Source organism: Erithacus rubecula (genome assembly GCF_903797595.1).
Source record: "Erithacus rubecula genome assembly, chromosome: 9".
NCBI lineage: Eukaryota > Metazoa > Chordata > Aves > Passeriformes > Muscicapidae > Erithacus > Erithacus rubecula.
The window spans coordinates 16,998,644-17,017,702 of record NC_136660.1 but is presented as its reverse complement, the minus strand read 5'-3'; the positions used below and the strand labels follow the sequence as shown (position 1 = coordinate 17,017,702).

The 19,059-nt window shown below is 40.2% G+C and overlaps 1 protein-coding gene across 5 annotated transcripts in view; it reads left to right on the top strand.

Moving 5' to 3' along the window:
* Positions 1–18,219, top strand: part of WASHC2C (WASH complex subunit 2C) — a 36,228-nt gene extending 18,009 nt beyond the window's left edge. For 3 of the 5 annotated variants that reach the window (XM_079312191.1, XM_079312190.1, XM_079312192.1), the window contains 11 exons: positions 1,043–1,206; positions 1,638–1,749; positions 2,512–2,697; positions 3,684–3,866; positions 6,202–6,330; positions 6,541–6,636; positions 8,779–8,895; positions 11,205–11,417; positions 13,136–13,732; positions 14,366–14,540; positions 17,736–18,219. In XM_079312191.1, coding sequence (XP_079168317.1) covers positions 1,043–1,206; positions 1,638–1,749; positions 2,512–2,697; positions 3,684–3,866; positions 6,202–6,330; positions 6,541–6,636; positions 8,779–8,895; positions 11,205–11,417; positions 13,136–13,732; positions 14,366–14,540; positions 17,736–17,872 — 2,109 coding nt within the window. In that variant the 3' untranslated portion in view covers positions 17,873–18,219. Of the gene's footprint in view, positions 1–1,042; positions 1,207–1,637; positions 1,750–2,511; positions 2,698–3,683; positions 3,867–6,201; positions 6,331–6,540; positions 6,637–8,778; positions 8,896–10,470; positions 10,534–11,204; positions 11,418–13,135; positions 13,733–14,365; positions 14,541–17,735 lie in introns of all 5 variants that reach the window. The other 2 variants (XM_079312189.1, XM_079312188.1) reach the window with 1 other exon arrangement.
* The last annotated feature ends 840 nt before the right edge of the window (positions 18,220–19,059 follow it).

Here is a 19,059-nt window from a genome sequence, read left to right as displayed (position 1 = left end):
ATTCTAGATAGATATGTATTGAGGTTTTCTTTGTTTTGAGGTGGGTTTCTTTTGTATGTGATTTTGTTTATTATAGTTTTTATTTGCTAAAGTTTTGCTGGGTTTTTTTTCTTTGTTTGACTGTTTTGTTTATTTAAATTTGGGGATGGGAAAATGATACATAAATAATAAGGCTTCCCATAAAGCAGTCCTCTTCTAGGGATGGGCTAGGTATTGTCCTTCATTTTAAATGAAAGCCAGACACACTGAAGTCAATTAAAACCTTGTCTGGAAACCTCTGAATTAACTCATATGAATAGGATCCAGACTCTTGTTAGTGCTCCTATCTCTCAATATTACTCTGTTGCATAGACTTTGTTACTTGTCCTATAATTGCTTGTTTAGTAGACAACAGTAATATCTTTAGATGCATTTTTATCTTAATGTAGAATAAAGCAAGTTCAAACTTTGTCATACCTATAGTCCCTTTCACAAAGAGGACAAAGGTAGAAACTGGGCAAAACCACTTGAAATGCTGGGAATAGCAAAACAAAAAAGGCAGAAGTATCTTGTTTAGTGTGTAGGTTAATATGGGGTAACTGTGGGAGGGGGTGGGTGCCTGGGGGAGAAGCATGGTGAAGGAAGTAAGTACAGCATTGAGCACTCTCTTAATGAGGTGTCTTGGGTGTATATGTGGTGGAATTTTTGTTTTTTTCTTGTTTTTTCCCATACATCAATCTTGCTAACAATTTAGTGGCTTCAATCAGGTTCTACTGAGTGACCTTACTTTTGTGACACTGCAGTTGACACTGACCTCAGTTGTCAAGAGCAGCTGTAACAAAGTATGTGGATTGTATTTTGCTGGATTAATACTGTGTGCCAAAAGGTGACCAGGCCCTCTGTAAAGCCTGAGCAATGTCAGATTACAGTGGCTAAAATGCAGGCAGCTAAGTAAACTAGTAGAGAGATGAAAGGACTGCCAAGATGGTGAAGTGTTCCTTATAAGGAAGATTGCAAAGTGGCTTTGAGCAAGACAAAAGAAAACTTGTTCCTTCTTTTTAAGGAGCATTGGAATGTCTCCAAGCCAGCTAAACTTCCTTCTGAAGATGGCCAAAAAGAAGACCCTGCAAAACCAGCTAGCACTGTCAGTCAGGCTAAAGATGTGAAGACAACAAGCCTCTTTGAGGAAGAGGATGAGGAGGACTTATTTGCAATCACTAAAGAGAGGTGACAGTCCTGGGAGGGGAGTGGGGAGGCATTTATTCAGAACAGCTTAGCAGGCCTTTCAAAACCAGATGGACACAGGCATATTGCAAGTGTTGGTTCCTGGTACTGGTGCTGAGGAGGGAGTAGGGGTGTGTGAGTAGGAAGGAGCAGTGCTGGGCTCTTTTGTATCTGGTGGGTCATTCTCCTTGCCAGCACTGAGCTGGCCTTTCATTTCTATACCAGTGATGTAAAATCCTCTTGAGCTTTTCTTATCTCCACTTCTGCAGAAAGCTTTGCAGACAAGAAACAGGGTGTTGAAATTGTTGGAACAGTAAGGAAGCCAAGTGCTGTATCTGGGAACACTTGCTGCAAATGATGGCCCTAAGTGACACTTTTTACAGATACAGAGCGTGGCCACTGAATCTTCCACTTTCTTTTCTCTCTCACTGCAGCCAAAGAAAGCCACAGAAGCCATCATTGTTATTTGAAGATGATGATATTAATGGAGAATCATTCTTCACCTCCCAATCAACACTACTTCCTTCAGCTGCTAAGGCTGCAGTGGTAAATCCTCATTCTTTTAAAAGTGATATGGAACACTTTTACAGTCTTTTTAGTCTATCTTTGTTGTTAGTACTGAATATAAGCCTAACTCGTTTTATACAATGGTAACTCTAGCAAACTGGGAATGGGAACAGGGAAGACTGAACTCTTATATGTACACTCTTACTACTATTAGCCTAATAGAGACTTCAACATTGTCTTGACCACTTAGCCTGAATTGTTTGGCTTATGCTAAAAGCACTTTCTAAGGATGTTTTGAAAGCTCTCAACCATTAAATAACACTAAAAGGAACAAGCAGCTTACTGCTGACTCAGTAGCCAGGGTTAACCTTTCATGTTACCCTACCCAAGATGGTTCAGATGTGTAAACAGGCTTCTTACTGGCCCTCCCTATTGTGTGCAAGTGCCATCCTGTGTCTTACAAGCTTAGCCCATGATGTACTGCCTGTCCAGTTGTGCTTTGGAATTGAGAGTAGGAGATGCAAGGGTTTCATAAGGCTGTATCTGTAGTTGAGATTCCTGTACATGTCCTTCCTGGCACTCTTCAACCTCCAATCTTCAAGATTAAAAGACTGGTAATACTGGAAATTAATAATCACAAACCAGAAAGTCCCATGGGAGAAAAATAGGAGAAGTCAGGTATGTTACCAGTGTCCTAGACCTCTGCAGTAGGCAAACTAAGACTCTGCTATTCCATAGCAGCATATGCTTTCTATATATAATTACCAATTCTGTGTCACTGACATTCTCCTAATTTTGCAGGAGAAAGTAAAACCAGCACAAGCACCACTTACCTTTAATGAAGAAGAAAAAGAGGAAAAGGAAGATCTGCCAGATAGAACAGTGAAGTCTAACCAGGTAGAAGATACATTGTGGTGTTCAGAAGAGCCTGGAGCAGCTCCTGTGTCTCAAGGAACAGATGTTGCAGGGCAGCAAACAAAGGAAAAAGTGAGAGATTTTCTTATATTAATGTGAAGCTTGGTAAAGATTCAGTTAAAAAAAACACAATCAAACAGTGCTGCTCTGGCACATAAATATTTTTCTGGACCGGAGGAAAGAGTAATTCTGTCTCTGTTTAGCAAAATCACTTTATAAGTTGTTTCCTGACTGATGTCCTTGAGAGGAATTGAAGCTTTTTTGGGGGAAGGAGGTTGGCAGAATCTGTTTTGCTTTTCTCTCCAGAGTGGGTTGAGTAATCTTTATTTACATGAACAGAGCTTTCCCTTGAAACATAACCTGTATTAATACATGAATTTTTCTTCAAGCTTAATAACTTTGTTTCACCATAATGTATGATGATTTATAAAGTGTTATTATGGCCTTCAGGATTGTGAATTTCTGCTGAGCAATACTGTTACAGAACAGTATTGATGAGTATTGAGTGTATTATTGCAGAAGCTTCAGCAGAACTGATCTTGGGCATAGCCTTGCTGAGTGATTGTCAAGGAATTACCAGCTGATGAATTTGCATTGTAGTTCTTACTCTTCACACTTTTCCTGATCACATTTAAGGTTCTGGTACTACTATTTTCTCCAAAGTATCCCAAGTGGTATGAGCCAGGTAACTCAGAGATAATGGAAAGCTGGTTAGTGCAGCCTTGTGGTGCATGTGCAACCTGACAGAGATGAGGAGAAAAATTTATGCAGGAAGCTGCTTATCAATAGTGCCACAGAGTAGGGTGGAAATTTGGAGGAAATATAGGAGGAAATTTATCTTCCTTTCAGAGCTGAAATTGTGTTCTTTATCAACTGTCTGTTGCTAACCTAATACTGCTAATCAATATTCTGTCTTTGGGAAAAGTTAGTTGCTTGGTAATGATTGCAGAACTCTGACCACTGCTGGTATTTAACCAAGAAAGCTTAGCAGGGCTTTTGGGCAAACCTGAAATAAATAACAAGCTGATGTGTTCTTTTTTTTTCCTTCTTTGGTGGAGCCTTTTGCAGTAATATCTTCAGAGCCAGCTGACAGTTCAGATCTGTTTGCAACATCACCACCAGCTCTGGGGAAGGATATGAAAAGCCAAGCTAAGAAAGTGCTAAGCTTATTTGAGGAGGAAGAAGAGGAAAGACTGGAAGATAATAATGGCATAAAAAGTGCACAGAAAGGAGTTGATGTGGTGAGTGTAAGGAAGTTCTTGAACACTGGAAATTATATCTCTATCTCTGCTTTTCTAGGCAAGGTTTTTTCTTTTTACTTTTCCCTCTCTTCATGTCATGCAGGCTTATGTTTCTCAATACCTAAACTTCCAGATCTGTGGGTTAGAAATAATTCTTGCTCTTCCTTGAATCTGAATCCTTGAATTGAATTCCTGAATCTTTTTGTAGGTTTTCCTGTCCCACTAACTTGAAAGCATTTTGCTTCACGCTAATATGAAAATGAATTCTATGCAGATGTTTCAATGCAGCTACTTGATTCTTGCTTTACAGAACTGACTCTTCAGTTACTCCTCAAAGTCAAAGATACTAGGAAGTAAAAGGATATGGGGTTTTAAGCCTTGTGGTTTCTCTCTCTTTTTTTTTTTTTTAATATTGTTACAGTTTGCTTGCTGGATATATGCTTTCAGACTTAGATTCAGCAATTATTATCTTAAATCCTATATTTACTTCTTTTTTCAAGTATGTGTGTTCATTTTTTACAAAAGCTTCCAGCTACTGTATTGGTAGCCTGACTTTCCTGATACAGTGTATCATAGGTGGACTTAGAATTTTCAGCAGCAATATACTTGAATCTATGGCAATATTCTTGTTTCTATGTGATGCAAATGTACTGAAATTTTTTCTGTAAGTTTGAAGTAATGTCAAAAGGTACATACTGTATGCTACAGTGTACCACAAGGTCTTGTTATCTTAGTGTGTAAAGTAAGCTGCCAATCCTAAAGGCTATGTACACTTTATTCAGCAGCCCTTGGAACAGAATTAAATACATGACCATTGAAGAAAAATCACTGTTTAGAGCAGCTTCTGAGTTAAAATGGATTGTTAGCATGGGCCCTTGTTAGCTACTTGTGAATGAATACTGTATTTGGTTTTTGTGGGGAGCATAGTGGGTGATGACTGAAAGAGGCCACATCTGTCCTATGAATATGGAAAAATAGAAATCCATTCAAATCTTTCCTTCGAAACTGTGATCTGTCAGCATATAGTAGTCACAAGGTGATGAAGGTGTTGAAATGCAAAAATCAGAATGGTAATTTATGAACTTAACATTTTTGATAGGCAAATCTGAAAGGTGGTACTATTTTTCTTGCTTATTTAATCTTAATATGTGTGTTGTGTGTGGGTAATTCTAGATGTGCATTAGGTTTTCACATATCTGGGCATAAACAGCAGTTCTGGTGCTCTAAAAATGTGATCTGGCTTTTAATATGAAATTAAAGCTGGTGCATAGAGAGGCTGAGAATGTAATAAAGACATCACAGTAATAAAAAATCATAGGAGAGGGTGTACGAATGAAAAATGGTGTACTAGAAATTAAATTGAGGCAGCCCTTCAGGGTTCCTGGAGACTGGAATAGGAATGGGGAGAATCAGGCTTTATTCTTATGATGACCACTCTTGCTGCCTGGATTTTGTGTCTGGTGTCATGGTACTGGACATCCAGTCATGCTCTGAAGAGGCATCCTTTAATTGGAGTTGTTTTAATAGAGACAAATGAGTGGTGAATATAGATATGGGCTTTTACTTGGACATCTGAGTGGAGCCTTTGACTTTGCAAGCCAGACCTGGGTGCCTGCAGTGACCATGGTCATACAAAGGCATTGTTTTTGGTGCTCAAGGAGCTGATACTCATCACTGTGACAGGTAATGGAGGTAATAGGGTGATACATGCAACTTCAATCTTCTGCGCAGCAGCAAATTTGAAAGTACAAGTTCTTGCCAAAGGCAGTATGTTCTGTTCTTCCTTGTGGGTGTTTGCTTGCTTTCACAAGAGAAGAACAGGGAGTCTAGCAATAATAATAGCTTTAGAGGCCTTTTGTTAAAAAAAAAAAAATTTCTATGTTTTTATTCTTCTTTAAAAATGTTGCTCAGGAAGGTAACTAAGAGATTCTCTTCCTTTCACTACTATGTGTCCTTACCTGAAATTTTTGAGGCATAAAAGTCTTACTGGAATATAAACTTTATTGTACAATCATGATAACATACTGAAAACTTTTTTTTTTCCTTTGAAGGAAGCTTCACAAGTAAATAGTAGCAGCTGGATCTTAGATCAGCAGACACAGATATTGTGGTGAATGTCTTCTCATTAAATTGAACTGTAAATACAAATATTTACATTGTAAGTTTTGCAAATTTGGTCAAAATAAAACATAACCAGCAGTATAAGTTGTATTTTTATTGCCAGTACAGAGCTGTAGTGTAGCCTCAGGGGAATTGTAACATGCCTTATCATGAGGCAAATAACCCCTTCCAGAGGGAATTTCTCACTGTGTGGACCTTCCTCTTCTCCTTCCAGGCTTCTGAGAAAAGTACTCGGCCCAAAAGCACTGGGGTCTTTCAAGATGAAGAGCTTCTCTTCAGTCACAAACTTCAGAAGGACAATGACCCAGACGTTGACCTCTTTGCCAGCCCCAAGAAGTCAATTGTGAGTTCAAAGCCCTCCTCTGAACCTCCTATTTAAAAACAGTTTTTGAAGTGTTCAGTGCCCTGGTGTTACTTGTTTGGACTCAGCTTAGAAGTCACTGATTTCCAGGGAGGGCCAAATGCTAATGTCAGTTATGTTGTGGCACTGTGGGCTGAAAGAGATGTGCTTTGGATCTTTGACACATCTTTCCTCTGTCTTTTGTTGCCTCAGTCTGCAAACCGTCTCCTGAAGCCATCACCTGGAGGAGGGCTTTTTGGGGATGATGATGAGGATGATCTCTTCAGTACTGCCAAAACAAACGCTCCGGTACCTGTTTCTCTACTATAAATGGCTGATATAAATGAGGTTGGAAAGAAGAGTATGGAAGGGTTTTTCTCCATTTGTATGCCCACAAGAAATTGACTTTTCAAATCTTTTTGAGAGAACAGAAGTGGTCATTGTGACCCTGAAGACATAGGGAGCAAACAGATGCATTGGGTCTCCCAACATTGGGATGAGAGAATTGGATTCTATTTTTTTCTGTGTACCACTGGGACTGTCTTGGGTGTAAGAGAACATATCTGAGCAGAAATCAGAGTAGTAGAGTTTGTTTTATTTAACAGATTAACTTGCTAATTTACTTCCCTTTGCTTTATGCAAAGACTGATGAGTTCTGTGAGTTGTGTAATTCAAGTTTCTGCAGGTTGGTTTGATCTCAGGTAATGATGCAGCATTAAAATTCTCATGGTCACCCTACTGCTTTTAAAGGTTGAGTAGCTGCAGTAATGAATTGGACTGTCTTACAGGTGGTCTGAGGTCAAAATCCTAACATACCTTCTAAACTGCTAGTTTTAAATAGTTATCTTGATTAAGTTGAAACTAACTTTAAGGTTAGTCTATTTTCATATTTATAGCTGGAAGCTAGGCTAGAAAACTGGCAATAGTTCCTGAAAACAGTTTCTTTGAGGACTCTGGACAGGGTAGTCTTCAGTAATTAGTGCTTGGGAGACTATATATGGAGCCTGGTTGCTTGAAAATGTAAAACTAGCACTGTTCCTTAGCTAGCATTATGCTTTTGTTTTCTCTGCTGTTTTGTTGATGAGTAAATATGCATGCATTTGAAAGTTTATTGAAACTATCATTATTAATTGTTAGCACAGACAGCAAAGGTTGAGGTAGACTAAAGGAATGGAAGGCCCTTGCTTTGCAGAGCCATAAGCCAATGCCTGTTGTTGTAGTGAGTTGGCCCTTGCAGGATGCCAGACACTCACCACATTCCCTCTCTTAGTCCCCTCTGCAGCTGGACAGGGTGAAGAAAATGCTAAAAAGTTGTGTTTTACATAAATGAGTTGAGATAAGGACTGAGAGAGATCACTCACAAAATACTGACACAGGCAAAACAGACTTGAGTAAAAGATATTTACTGCTTTTTTTTTTTTTTTTTTTTTTTTGTAGAAAAATCACAGTGAAATAATGAGAAGTAAAATAAGACCTTAAAAACACCTTTCCCCCATCCATCTCTCCTTCCTATCTTCACCTCCTCCCCCCAGTGGTGCAGGAAGATGAGAAATGGGGGTTAAAATCAGTTCATCACATCTTGTTTCTGCCAATGATCAGAGAAGAGTCCTCCCCCTGTTCCAGCATGGGGGACACAGTTCTCCATGAACTTCCCCAACTTAAGTCCATCCCATGGGCAGTGGTTCTCCAGAAGTTGCTGCAACATGGATCACTCTTCCACAGGGTGCAGTCCTTCAGGCATAGCTTATGTCCCACAGGGTCACAAGTCCTACCAGGAAACTGTCAGCAGTGTGGGCTCCTCTCCCCACAGTTCTGCATGTCCTTGCCAGGACCCAGGCCTGCCATGGGTTCACAGCCTCCTCTCAGGTATCCATCTACCTGCTCTGGCCTGGATCTCCCCCACAGGCTGTGACTGAATCTCTGCTCCCCTGTGGATCTCCATGGGCTACAGGGGCACGGCTGCCTCCCCATGGTCTTCACCACAGGCTGCATGGCAATCTCAGCTCCAGTGCCTGGAGCACCTCCCTCCTTCTGCACTGGCCTTGGTGTCTGCAGGGCTGTTCCTCTCCCATGTTATCATCCCACTCTTTTCTGGCTGCAATTACATCTCTGCAATATCTTTTAAATATAACAGAGGGGTTACCACTGTTCCTGATTGGCTTGGAGCCACCAGGGATTGGCACTGCTAGCCATGGAGAAAGCTTCTACCAGTTTCTCACAAAAGTCACTGCTGTAGCCCCCCACCATTGGCCATGCAAACCAAATGCAACTATGCACAGCAGGATCAAAAGATGTGGCTAGTTTTCTGTTCAGTTAAAAGCAAGATTTAAAAAAATTTGCTTGAGTTCTTTTGGGAGTTTGGGATTTCTTGGGTTTTTTTCTTTTTTTTTTGGATCTGCACACCATGCTTTTTACCCCATTCATGTTGACTTGTGCCCATAATGCTTTTAGAAAATGGCTGAGAAGAAAACTCTTCAGACCAGTGTTGGCCCTTCCTCAGTGGGCACTAATCTAGAAAATGCTTTAAGTGCCAAGCAAGATGAGACTCTGAAGACAGCAACTACAGAGGTAAGTACTTAAATCTTGTTCCTTGAACAGCATGCAGAGAAAAAAGAGATGTATCATCCTGTTTAAGTAAGTGTCTTGGAATTATGAAAACTAATGCTTGGATCCACTAGCTGCCAGGCAGCAATGTGTGGCCAAACTTCTTTGCTTATCAGCAGGTGCAGTGTTACTAGCAAGAAGTTTAAATGTTACCAGTGTTTTATTCATTGTACATGCACTTTAAAAAGTGAAATGGCAGTGAAGAGCTACACCCTAGGTCCAGTTGTACTAAAAATGAGTTGTTTCTTCTTCTCTAAAGTGCCAGTATCTATTGGGGTGAATGTGATGTTTAAAGGTAGCCTTTCTCAGAGAGGAGATGAGGGCATGCAGCACAAATCTGTGTCAGTTGAGACTCTTATCTTGCAGTCTTTATGGTGAGTAAACAAGACTTCTCTCCTTAATCTTGCAGAATCAAAAGTGTCGGGGGGAGGTGATCTGGACCCGAGTTCTGGCCTGTGCTTTACTAGAATTGCTTGATGGATTTTCATGTGTAGGAGATTAGCTTTTTGTTGTAGGGAGTGGGAGTTGTTTTTTCTCCCCTAGGCTGGAGAGCACAGAGCATGCCTGTAGCACTGGTAATTAGCATGTGTTCCCTTTTTGTAAAGTCTTCCTTGAAGTGTAGAACCAGGCTCATCTTCCTGGTTTTTGTAGCTACTGAAGCCTGCTATAGGAATGGTTTCAGCCTGTCTGAGGTTAAGCTGAACACCACATGCAATTAAGTAGAAAACAATCTCCTCAGATGTTAGGGTTCCTCTGTCATGCTATCAAGCCCTTCAAACTAGTGTCCTAACCTTTGCAACCCTCAGTTACTTCAGCCTAGTTGAAGGAGCTCTGAGTGCCCAGTCATACCAACAGCAGTAGTACCTAGCTCACAGAACCATGCAGACTACAAACATCTGGAGAGCAAGCCCTGGGAAGTGCACCTTAGCTGATTTGATTCATTCTTGGAGTCCTAGAATTGACCCAAGTCTTCAGACCAAACAGCTGCTCTTGCTCTTTAGCCTAGTCTTTCTAGCACTACTGGCCTGATTTTTTTTTTTTTTTTAAGAGGGACAGTCATTTCTCTGAAGCTATTTTCCTTGAAGTCTGAGTGGAATAATTTTGAATCCCTCTTAGCTGCCATGTAGGCTTCATTGAAGCCTGTAGCCCTGTTAGATCATTGGCTGGCAATATGGCTTCAGAGGATTTTAGGGGACAGAATAAGCAAGGAGAGAGAAGATAGCTGCCTGGTTTAATTTCACTAGTGGTGGCAGTTACTGGGAAAAGATGGATGTTGTTCAGCTACCATGGCAAAGTATAATATTGGGTAGAAGAACGGGTGAATGAAATGTGATAATGAAGATGGGGCCACGGCATGTGGGAAACTGAAACTGAAAACTTAGTGACTAAAGCTGTAGTGGTAGAATGTGATGATAACAAGGTATCTTCAGAAGAAATTGGTAAGCAATTAGTCACTTTCTGTACATGTATTAAAATGAAAACCATGATCTGGTTGAAAACACCTTGTCAACTTGTTTAATTCAATGTAATTTTGTGCAGAAATCTACAGGTCCTGTTCCCATTAAAACCAAAGAGCCTTCATCTCGGATTGGAAAGCTACAAGTAATTAATTTTATTGGCACTTTAACTTTCAAAAAAAAAAAAAAAAGAAAATCTTCCTTGCCTCGCTGATGGCTTTCCCTGAACCAAAATCTTATTGCTTCCTTACCTTGTTCTTGCAACGTTATTGTTTTTTTCAGATGGCATATTTTTGATTGCTTTTTCTGTATTGCATGTTTAATATTATTTCCTCTTTCTGTTTCAGTCCTGACTCTTTATAAACAGCACTATTTACTCATATTGGGGGGGGGGCAGAGGGTGGGCTCCTCTTTTAACTATTGTTCTTAGCACTATTAAGTAGAGTTAGACAGTCTTAGGGGTGACTATGATTACGTCCCTCTTCTGACACAAAATGACCAGTCTATATCACAATACCATTCAAATTCAGAACCACTGTTTCCTCAGACAGAATATTGAGCTATGTAGGTGCTTGGTCTGGCATAACTTGACTCTGCTGTTCCTGAAGCTCTTACACAGAATAATAGTGTTGGCCATTCCACAGTTTCAGTGAGACACAGCTTGTGGGTGACACAGAAGTTCTTAGGTCTGAGAAAAGCCAGGCACCTTAGAAGTAGGACTTGAGTACCCAGATACACTAGCTCTTGCTGCTTCTCTGGAGCAGTAGTAATGTGATCTCTTTTTGTGTGTATGTTTTTGTTGTCTCTGTTTTGTAGGCTAGCTTAGCTATTAACCCTTCAGCCTTACTACCTGGTGCAATGCCTAAGGTCTCCAATGTCAAGTCCCCCTTGCCAGTGCTGGACACTCCATTATGTGAGCCCAAGGAGGTACAGAACAGTGAAGCCTTCTCTGCTGCAGGAAGCAATGAAGAGCTCGGCGTAAGCTTTGATCAGCCCATGCAAGCTGACACCTTGCACAACGCCAATAAGGTAACCTTGGTATTTAGGATAAAAGGAAGGGGGATTAAAACCACAGTTTGTACTCGTGCAGGAGTTTGTTTTGGTATGCAAGTTCTGCTAACAGTGTGGTTTATCTGAATCTAAATGGAAGTGTGAAAATCTAATCCCCTCTCACTTCTGTGGATCACTGAAGAGAAAGTCTAGCTTAGCACCTATACTTAGCTCAGTAAGAGGCTTATGCATACACCTGGTGCCTTTTAAAGTACATGTGTATCTTTTCCAAATACTGGTTTTCCCTATTGGTTGAAGGTATGTTAGTATAACATCTTGTCCTATCCCAGGAAACACCAACCTAAAAAACTAATAAAAAAGACATCTTGCTAGGCTGACTATAAAACAGCTTGCAAGCAGCTGCTTTGACAAGCTGTCCAGAACACATCACTACTGTAGGTTGACCTTTACCCCTCTGTGGATAAAAACATCATGCTGTCCTGAACTGTAACTCTCAATTCTTTTTCAAAGAAAACTTTTGTTTTCACACAAAGGAAAACAAAAAGAATTGTTTCAGCTTTTGATGTGGCAAATCTTTGCCTCCTCACTCATTTTTTTTTCACTTATACTTTCTACTTTATGGACTGCAAAAGGCATATTGTAATTAAAGATTTAGTGGTTCTTTAAAAAATAGAAATGTCTACCACGTAGTTAAGATTTCATCCGGGTGCCTATGATTTTATAAGTCTGTGGCGTTTCCTCAGAGCAGCAATTTGAATAAGATAACTTAAAATCTTAACTTCCATTCTTTCTTCCTTTAATGCTGATGAGGCTGTTCATTAGTAGATGAGCAGAATGGCTGACTTGGCAAGGTGCAGCAGCTGTCACCACAATGGCTGACATGACCCCTCAGTGACAAATGGGTGTGAAGCTTGTACATCAGCCTGATGCATTACTGTGTAGGCATACTTGTTTCCAATAGCAGCATATTCCAACAGACAAAGCTCTCCATTGTGAAATTTTTAAATAGACAGGATTGCAAGGAATAGAGTGCCTGTAGCTGCGTATTATTAACTTTGAATATTCACTTTAGTGTAGTGATGATGCATGTTTTTTTACAAAAGAAGCACCTTGCTAACTATAGAGTGAATGCTTTTTGTGGCTCAGGTTAGATGTTGTAATTTTGGCATATCATTGTTAATTCAGCCTTTCAAGTTTTGAGTGTAAATATATCCAGTCAAATGCACTTTTTTCCAATGGCTGGAACAAAGCAACCTGCCCAGCATTTTGCCTGCCCTTTCAAAGAACAGTGCATGAAGCAATTAACAAAAGGGAAGAAGAGGTTGTACTGATCCATTTCCTACCCATGTAAATACTCCTGTCCATTTGGGATAGGAGAGAGGCTGTAATGGAGACTTGCAGGGGGCTTCCTTAAAAGCAGCAATTAACTGCAATAGGCTATGCATACAATGAAATTGCATGGAAAATGCAATAGTCATGGCTTGAACTGCACTATAAAAGCCCCTAGATTAGCAAGAGAACAGACCAAGGGGCTAGAGTGGCTTGCTGACTTGTTGTGACTCTATTTGTAAGTGCTGTTGTTTTTTATGCACCAGTTCCACCACTGTGGAATGACTAAGGGCAGCAAATCCTGCATTATATTTCTGAATCTTTCTCCAAACTACTCGAAGCTTAAATGTCCTGTGGGGCTTTTTCCTTATGTGTGACCCTGCTTTGCTTTTCCTCCTTCCTTGCAGACCAGGATCAGGGTTCCAGGGAAGCGCAGACCCCCTAGCACAATGGCGCGCCGTCTGGCTGCCCAGGAGGCTGAAGCCAGTGAGGAGGTGGACACTGCTAAAGAGTCACGAGTCTCTCTACCAAAACAGACAGTAGTGAACATAAAGGAGCCTCTTGCTGGTGAAGCAGAATCCAAGGAAAATGGCTTTCTCTCTAGCTTATCACTACCAGCTCACAGCAGTGTTTCGTCTGCTGGGACAAACAAACTCCTTCCTCCAGGATCCACAGAAAATGAGGATGATCTGTTTGAATCTGAAGACCTTTTTGCAAGCAGCTCAACATCCAGACCAGCTGCACAATCAAAGTTGAAGGAGGGAATGCCAGATAGTATGGCTAACAAACCCATAAAGGGCAGGGAGAAAAAGCCTGATCTGAGTGATCAGGACAGCAATGATCTCTTCCAGCCTGTACAACAAAAATCTTCAACAAAAAGCAGCCCTATACCTTTTTTGGAGGAAGAGGAAGATTCTCTCTTCACCTCTCAGAAAACTGGAAAAAAGGAGTCAAAATCTGCTGTCCACCAAGCAGTTGACACTACTTCCCAAGATATCTTTGAGGTAATGGCTGAACCTGCCACGTTGGTTTTGGTTTTTTTTTCTTGTTCCCCAGGGCCATATGCAGACCCCTCTAATTTAGGCTTAATGGAAGCTGCTGAATAGAATGGGGTGTGCAGGATAAGGGAGTGAAGTAAACTCTCAATCCTGCTCCACTGCTGGGATATAGAAACTTTCCTTGGTTGTTCAGCCCCTAACTAGCAGCAGCAGTTTAAAAGGTGGAGCCTTAACACAGAGCAGGCATGTACTGAATGTGCTGTGATAACATACATTTTTCAGAGCAAGGTATTTGGTTCTTAGTTGCTCACTATCTGTTCAATTTCCAGCAGCTAAATAACACTTTTAAAAGGAATAAAATTGGTAAGCTGGGCACTTGATACAGGCCTCTGTGTGCTGTACTTGACCTGTGTACAATCCAGCACTAAGGCACTTCTGCCAAGTCCTCCATGAGGAAAAGGGTCTCAAACTTCTTGCTAGTTAGCTTGGCAAAGACCTCTCATATCACTGAGTTCAGCCTTTGTCTGATAAGCCCAGGAAACCAAAGTCTTCTAAAACAGCTCAGCTGCTGTGTACAGATAATTTGACTATTGAAGTGTGTTGTGAATTGATGAGATCTTTCTATGGTTTTTCTCCAAGGATGACATATTTGCTACTGAGGCAATTAAGCCAATGACCAAAACAAAAGAGAAAATGCCAGAGACTAATTTGTTTGATGATAACATTGATATTTTTGCGGATCTAACTGCAAAACCAAAAGAAAAGAAGACCAAGAAGAAGGTGGAACAAAAATCCATATTTGATGATGATATGGGTAAGTATATGTAGAAGTAAAAATCTTGCTACTAGTCTTGTAATATTGTCCTGAGTTGCATTCATCTAAGGTGTTTTAGAGCCCTTTGATTTCTTTTACTTTTCAGCTACTCTGAAATCTCTGATCATCTTTGGATTTTAACCTTGGATGAGAACTTTCTAGATTTGTAGGACTAGCATAGCATTTAAGTAGTTTAGGAAAGGGTATAAAATTGTTCTGAAAAAAGCTTAATTCCTTCAGGGAATTACTCCAGACAAGTTTCTAAGACTCATCTCACGTGTTTATGGCTCCAAGACAGATTCCATATTTCAATTTGCACAGCTTTTTGTATTGTACTTTCAGATGAGTCACTGATATGAACAAATTAGCATCTCTGCCCATCCCACCTTCACTATCGTAATAACTACCTTGGAGCCCATAAGGTTTTGTTTACATTGATGTATCCAGGAAAATGTACAGATATTGCACCTGAAAGCAAAGATTTGCTGTTTATAATTTGATGAAAAAACAGCAAGTAGTAATGTGAAATGATGTGCAAAGCATGCTCCTTTCTTCTCCATCAGCAGCAATGCTGAAAGTAATGTGATTCTCAGCTGTGTCAGTTCTCAGGCTCCTCATGTTCATAGCTCTTCTTTGAGATTTGTATGTATTTCTTTTCTAAGACAAGATTTCTTCTCTAGCTTTGGTTCTTGTCAACTCTTTATTCCCTCTAACTTACTCAATTGAACCTAACTTACTGCCATTTTACTTGGACTGCTGCTAAGCACTTTAGCCTGATGGCTGAAGACTGTAAATGTGCTAAAAAAATTGCTGGAGAATGAGCATCTTGATATTTCAAGATCTTCTAGATTGATATAAAAAATAAGACTTAAAGGTTTGTTAGGAAGGTATTTGAAATATATATTGGATGATTTTTTAAAATCTTGTTTCAATAAGTTACATTTTTTCATGTAGTCTATAGTAAGTGAAAGAATTTGCCAAGCAGCTACCTCTTCCAAATATTCAGCACAAAAATCTGAACTGAATGTTGGAAAAAAACAGTTGTAGAGTGCCACTTGAAAATCAGCCACAACAGAAGCTGTTGTTTGTATTTCCACTTTTGACGTCAACTCCGATGCTAAAGCTTTGTGTTTGATGTCACAGATCTTGATGCCTGTTGCACCTAAAGCACCTGCATCTGATGGACTTCATTTTCTGTAGAGTAGTGACTGTTTAGTGGTACAGCAGTGGGCATGCAGCTCCTTAGTGCCCACAGAGCTCTAAAACACCAACAGGAGTGCAGGGAGATAGCTGAAGATGAGGATGTTCCTCTGGCAGTAGAGTTGTGGAACTGGCACTTGCCAGTTTCATATTAAGGGCTGGTTAACACTTTCACAGAGCTGTATATTGTTTTCTTAGGAGAACCTTTCTGCTGCAAATGAAATAGTAAATTTCAGCTGCAGTTTGAGGGGCGTGAAGGCTGCAGGCTATTTTCTTTGGCCATACCACATCTTCCTGTTGCTAGAGTCCTCAATCACTCTGTAGCTGATGTCACCTCTGCCTGTCTTCAAAATGGTGACTGAGCTTTCTTGCACTCTGACAAATACTGTGTTTTCCCTGGGTAAAATTGTCCTGTTCTTTAAGCCTCTGTATAAGAAATGGGAGTGATAACTCTACAGCTTTTTTTTTTTTTTTTTTTTTTTTTGACAGCTCTATGGCACTCACTGTACTTCCTCTCTGCTGTAAAGCTAATCCATGTGATAGCTTCTTGCTTTGGAGTGATGCCAGTAGGGGATTACTCTATTTTGCTGCCTTTCTAAACTGCTCTCGTGCTGAAATGTGGTCCTGGATTATTCCTGTGTAATCCCTATGGTCAGCACAGTAGCAGACACATGCTGAATTGGAAGGAGTGAGAAGAGACAGGGAAACACATTGTGATAGACCACATTGTGCTTGGCCTCTGCTCAAGGTTAGGCTATGTGATGAAGACTGAAATACTAGTTTTTATACTCTGGATTAGTAATTCACACAATATTCCAATGTGTTGGAAGGGACCCACAAGGATCATCAAGTCCAACTCTTATGAGAATGGTCCATACAGGGATCAAACCCACAACCCTGGTGTTACTAGAACCAAGCCCTGACCAGCTGGACTCAGTGGCTGTATTAACCTCTATATAACACCCATGTTTTCTTAATAGGGATTCAAGACCAGTTATGTGCTGTTTACACTGGCCTTGTGAATCACTAGTGATCCTCATATCTAAGTCTTATAATTTTTTTGTTTTATGCTCCAGCTGCATATTCTGAGTATCCTACATTTCTTAGTTTAGAGTACAAGATAGACTGCTGTGTACACTCAGGAAACCTCAGGGCAGCCTCTCAGCATGTGTATGGCAGCAGCTTCATCTCTTTCATGAGCACAGTCCTAAATACAAGCAGTTCTAGCCACAGCAAGAAGTGCAGGACTGTAAACTCTGCAGCTGATGCAGGCTATCTCTGTTGGATGATTTAATTTCTGCATATTGTTGCCCTCTTCCTTAATGGCAGTGTGATGTTTTTTCCACTTTGTGGTCCTAGTTATTCACAACAAGATATGCTTGTATTGAGGAAGGTGGTGGGAAATCTTGATTCAAGACTGTAGACAGACTTTTTGAATATTCATCAGGATGGTGGTTATAGCTGTCTGCCTCATTGCATTTTAGCAATGGTCTGTTCTCAGGGGATTTATATTACGTTCTTACTGTGCTGTAGATTAGACTCATAGTTAGTGAATACCACCACAGTAGTTGCTAGTATATATCATATTTTCCTCTTCTGATTTTTCTTTAGTAACAACCTCACAGGTCTTGGATCTTTCAGGTTCCTCAGACACAAATGTTCTAGACAAGACAAATGTTATCTGGCACTTGCATGATAGAATTTATTGTGGAGCTTTAATTTATTAGTACTTTACAAATGCTTATGAGAGCCTGAACATGTTATAAAATACAAGTATTATGCTGTCTACTGAGAAGAAAAAAAAAATCTTACAGCTAACAGCTCCCATGTATGTCCTTACAAATGCATCCAGAATTGCAAGTAGCAGGAAAGCATTTGTTTATCACAGAATGTCCTTGGCAGTCACTGCTGTGTGATGGAGTCTCTTGTGTACAATGTTGCTTCTGTTTATTAGTCACTTCTCATTAAAATCTCTTTTTTTGTTCCCCTCTTTAGATGATATCTTCTCTAGCAGCCAAGTCAAGATACCTACTCCTAAGACCAGACCTTCCCAAGCAACCTCAGAAGCAAAATCTGAGAGCAAGATCCTGAGTACATTTGATGACCCGCTGAATGCCTTTGGAGGCCAGTAGTCAAGGGCATGTGTTGCACAGAAGCAGCCTTCCTTAGCCCTGTCCTGTACTAATACTCTGGAATCTCTAATTCAGTAGAGCTGGAATGAGATGGACATGGATATTTAAATGAGATTACCCATTTAAAATGGTTAGTATTCTCTGTGCTTGTCTAATTCTGCTAAATTATATATTTTTAAAAAAATACAGTAACCTCCTGCTATCATGTTTTCCATGGTGCCGAGATGAATACAGCCTGTGCAATACCTGCAATGAAGTAATCTATTATATAAAGTATAGTTTGTTTTATTGAACAGATCTATAGATAAAATAATTGATAAATAGTAAATGGAGTCTGTTAAACTTGATCTGTCTGTATGTCTTACTTTCCTCTTTACCTCTTGCTTATAAGCATCATGATTTGAAAGCAACCAAAACTACCATGCCTTGTCTGGGTCAGCTGCCACCTACTGAGCTAATGGGAGGGTAAGGCTGGGGTCAGTATCAGGTACAGCTGCTCTTAGAGAATGAAGCAGTTAGGAAGTCTCAGAGCACAACTTGACACCAGTTTGAATGAGGTATTTCATACAGGCAGCTAATGTGGGCTGCAGAAATAACGATGCTAATGCTTCTCTGCCAGGAAGAGAGTGTTGCAAATGAGTACTGAGTGGTCCATGAAGACAAAAGAAACCTAACAGTGTCCTCTGTTCAAGTTGTAGACCATTAAATGAGATTTTTTCACCTGCATGGAGCTACCAGTTTTGCAAACAATAGTTTTCACAAAGTCCATCTGTACAGAGCCTGCTTGGTCATCTCCAGGCTAACAAGCCTGTGCACATACTTTATGCAAAGACTCTCTTGTGCCTAAAGGCTTGCTGGCTGCTTTCCCTTCTCATAAGTGTAAGCTGTATACAGGAGTTGGCTACTCTGGAATCCCTCTAACTGTCAGATGTATTTGGTTTAACTTTGCCACCTGTATTTTCTAGATCCCCTTCTGGAGCAGATGCCATTCACCATACCTGATACTCAGTAGTAGATGCTTGCTCTCCTGTGTGCATACAAGCAGAGCAAATGTATAAATGTGGGAGGATCAAATGTTTATTTTATTGTACAAGAGATTGCTGCAATTCTGACTAAATTCACTGCTTTTGTGATAGTGATTACTTTATCTCAGACACTTAAGAGTGTTCTGCTGTGAATTTAAAGCA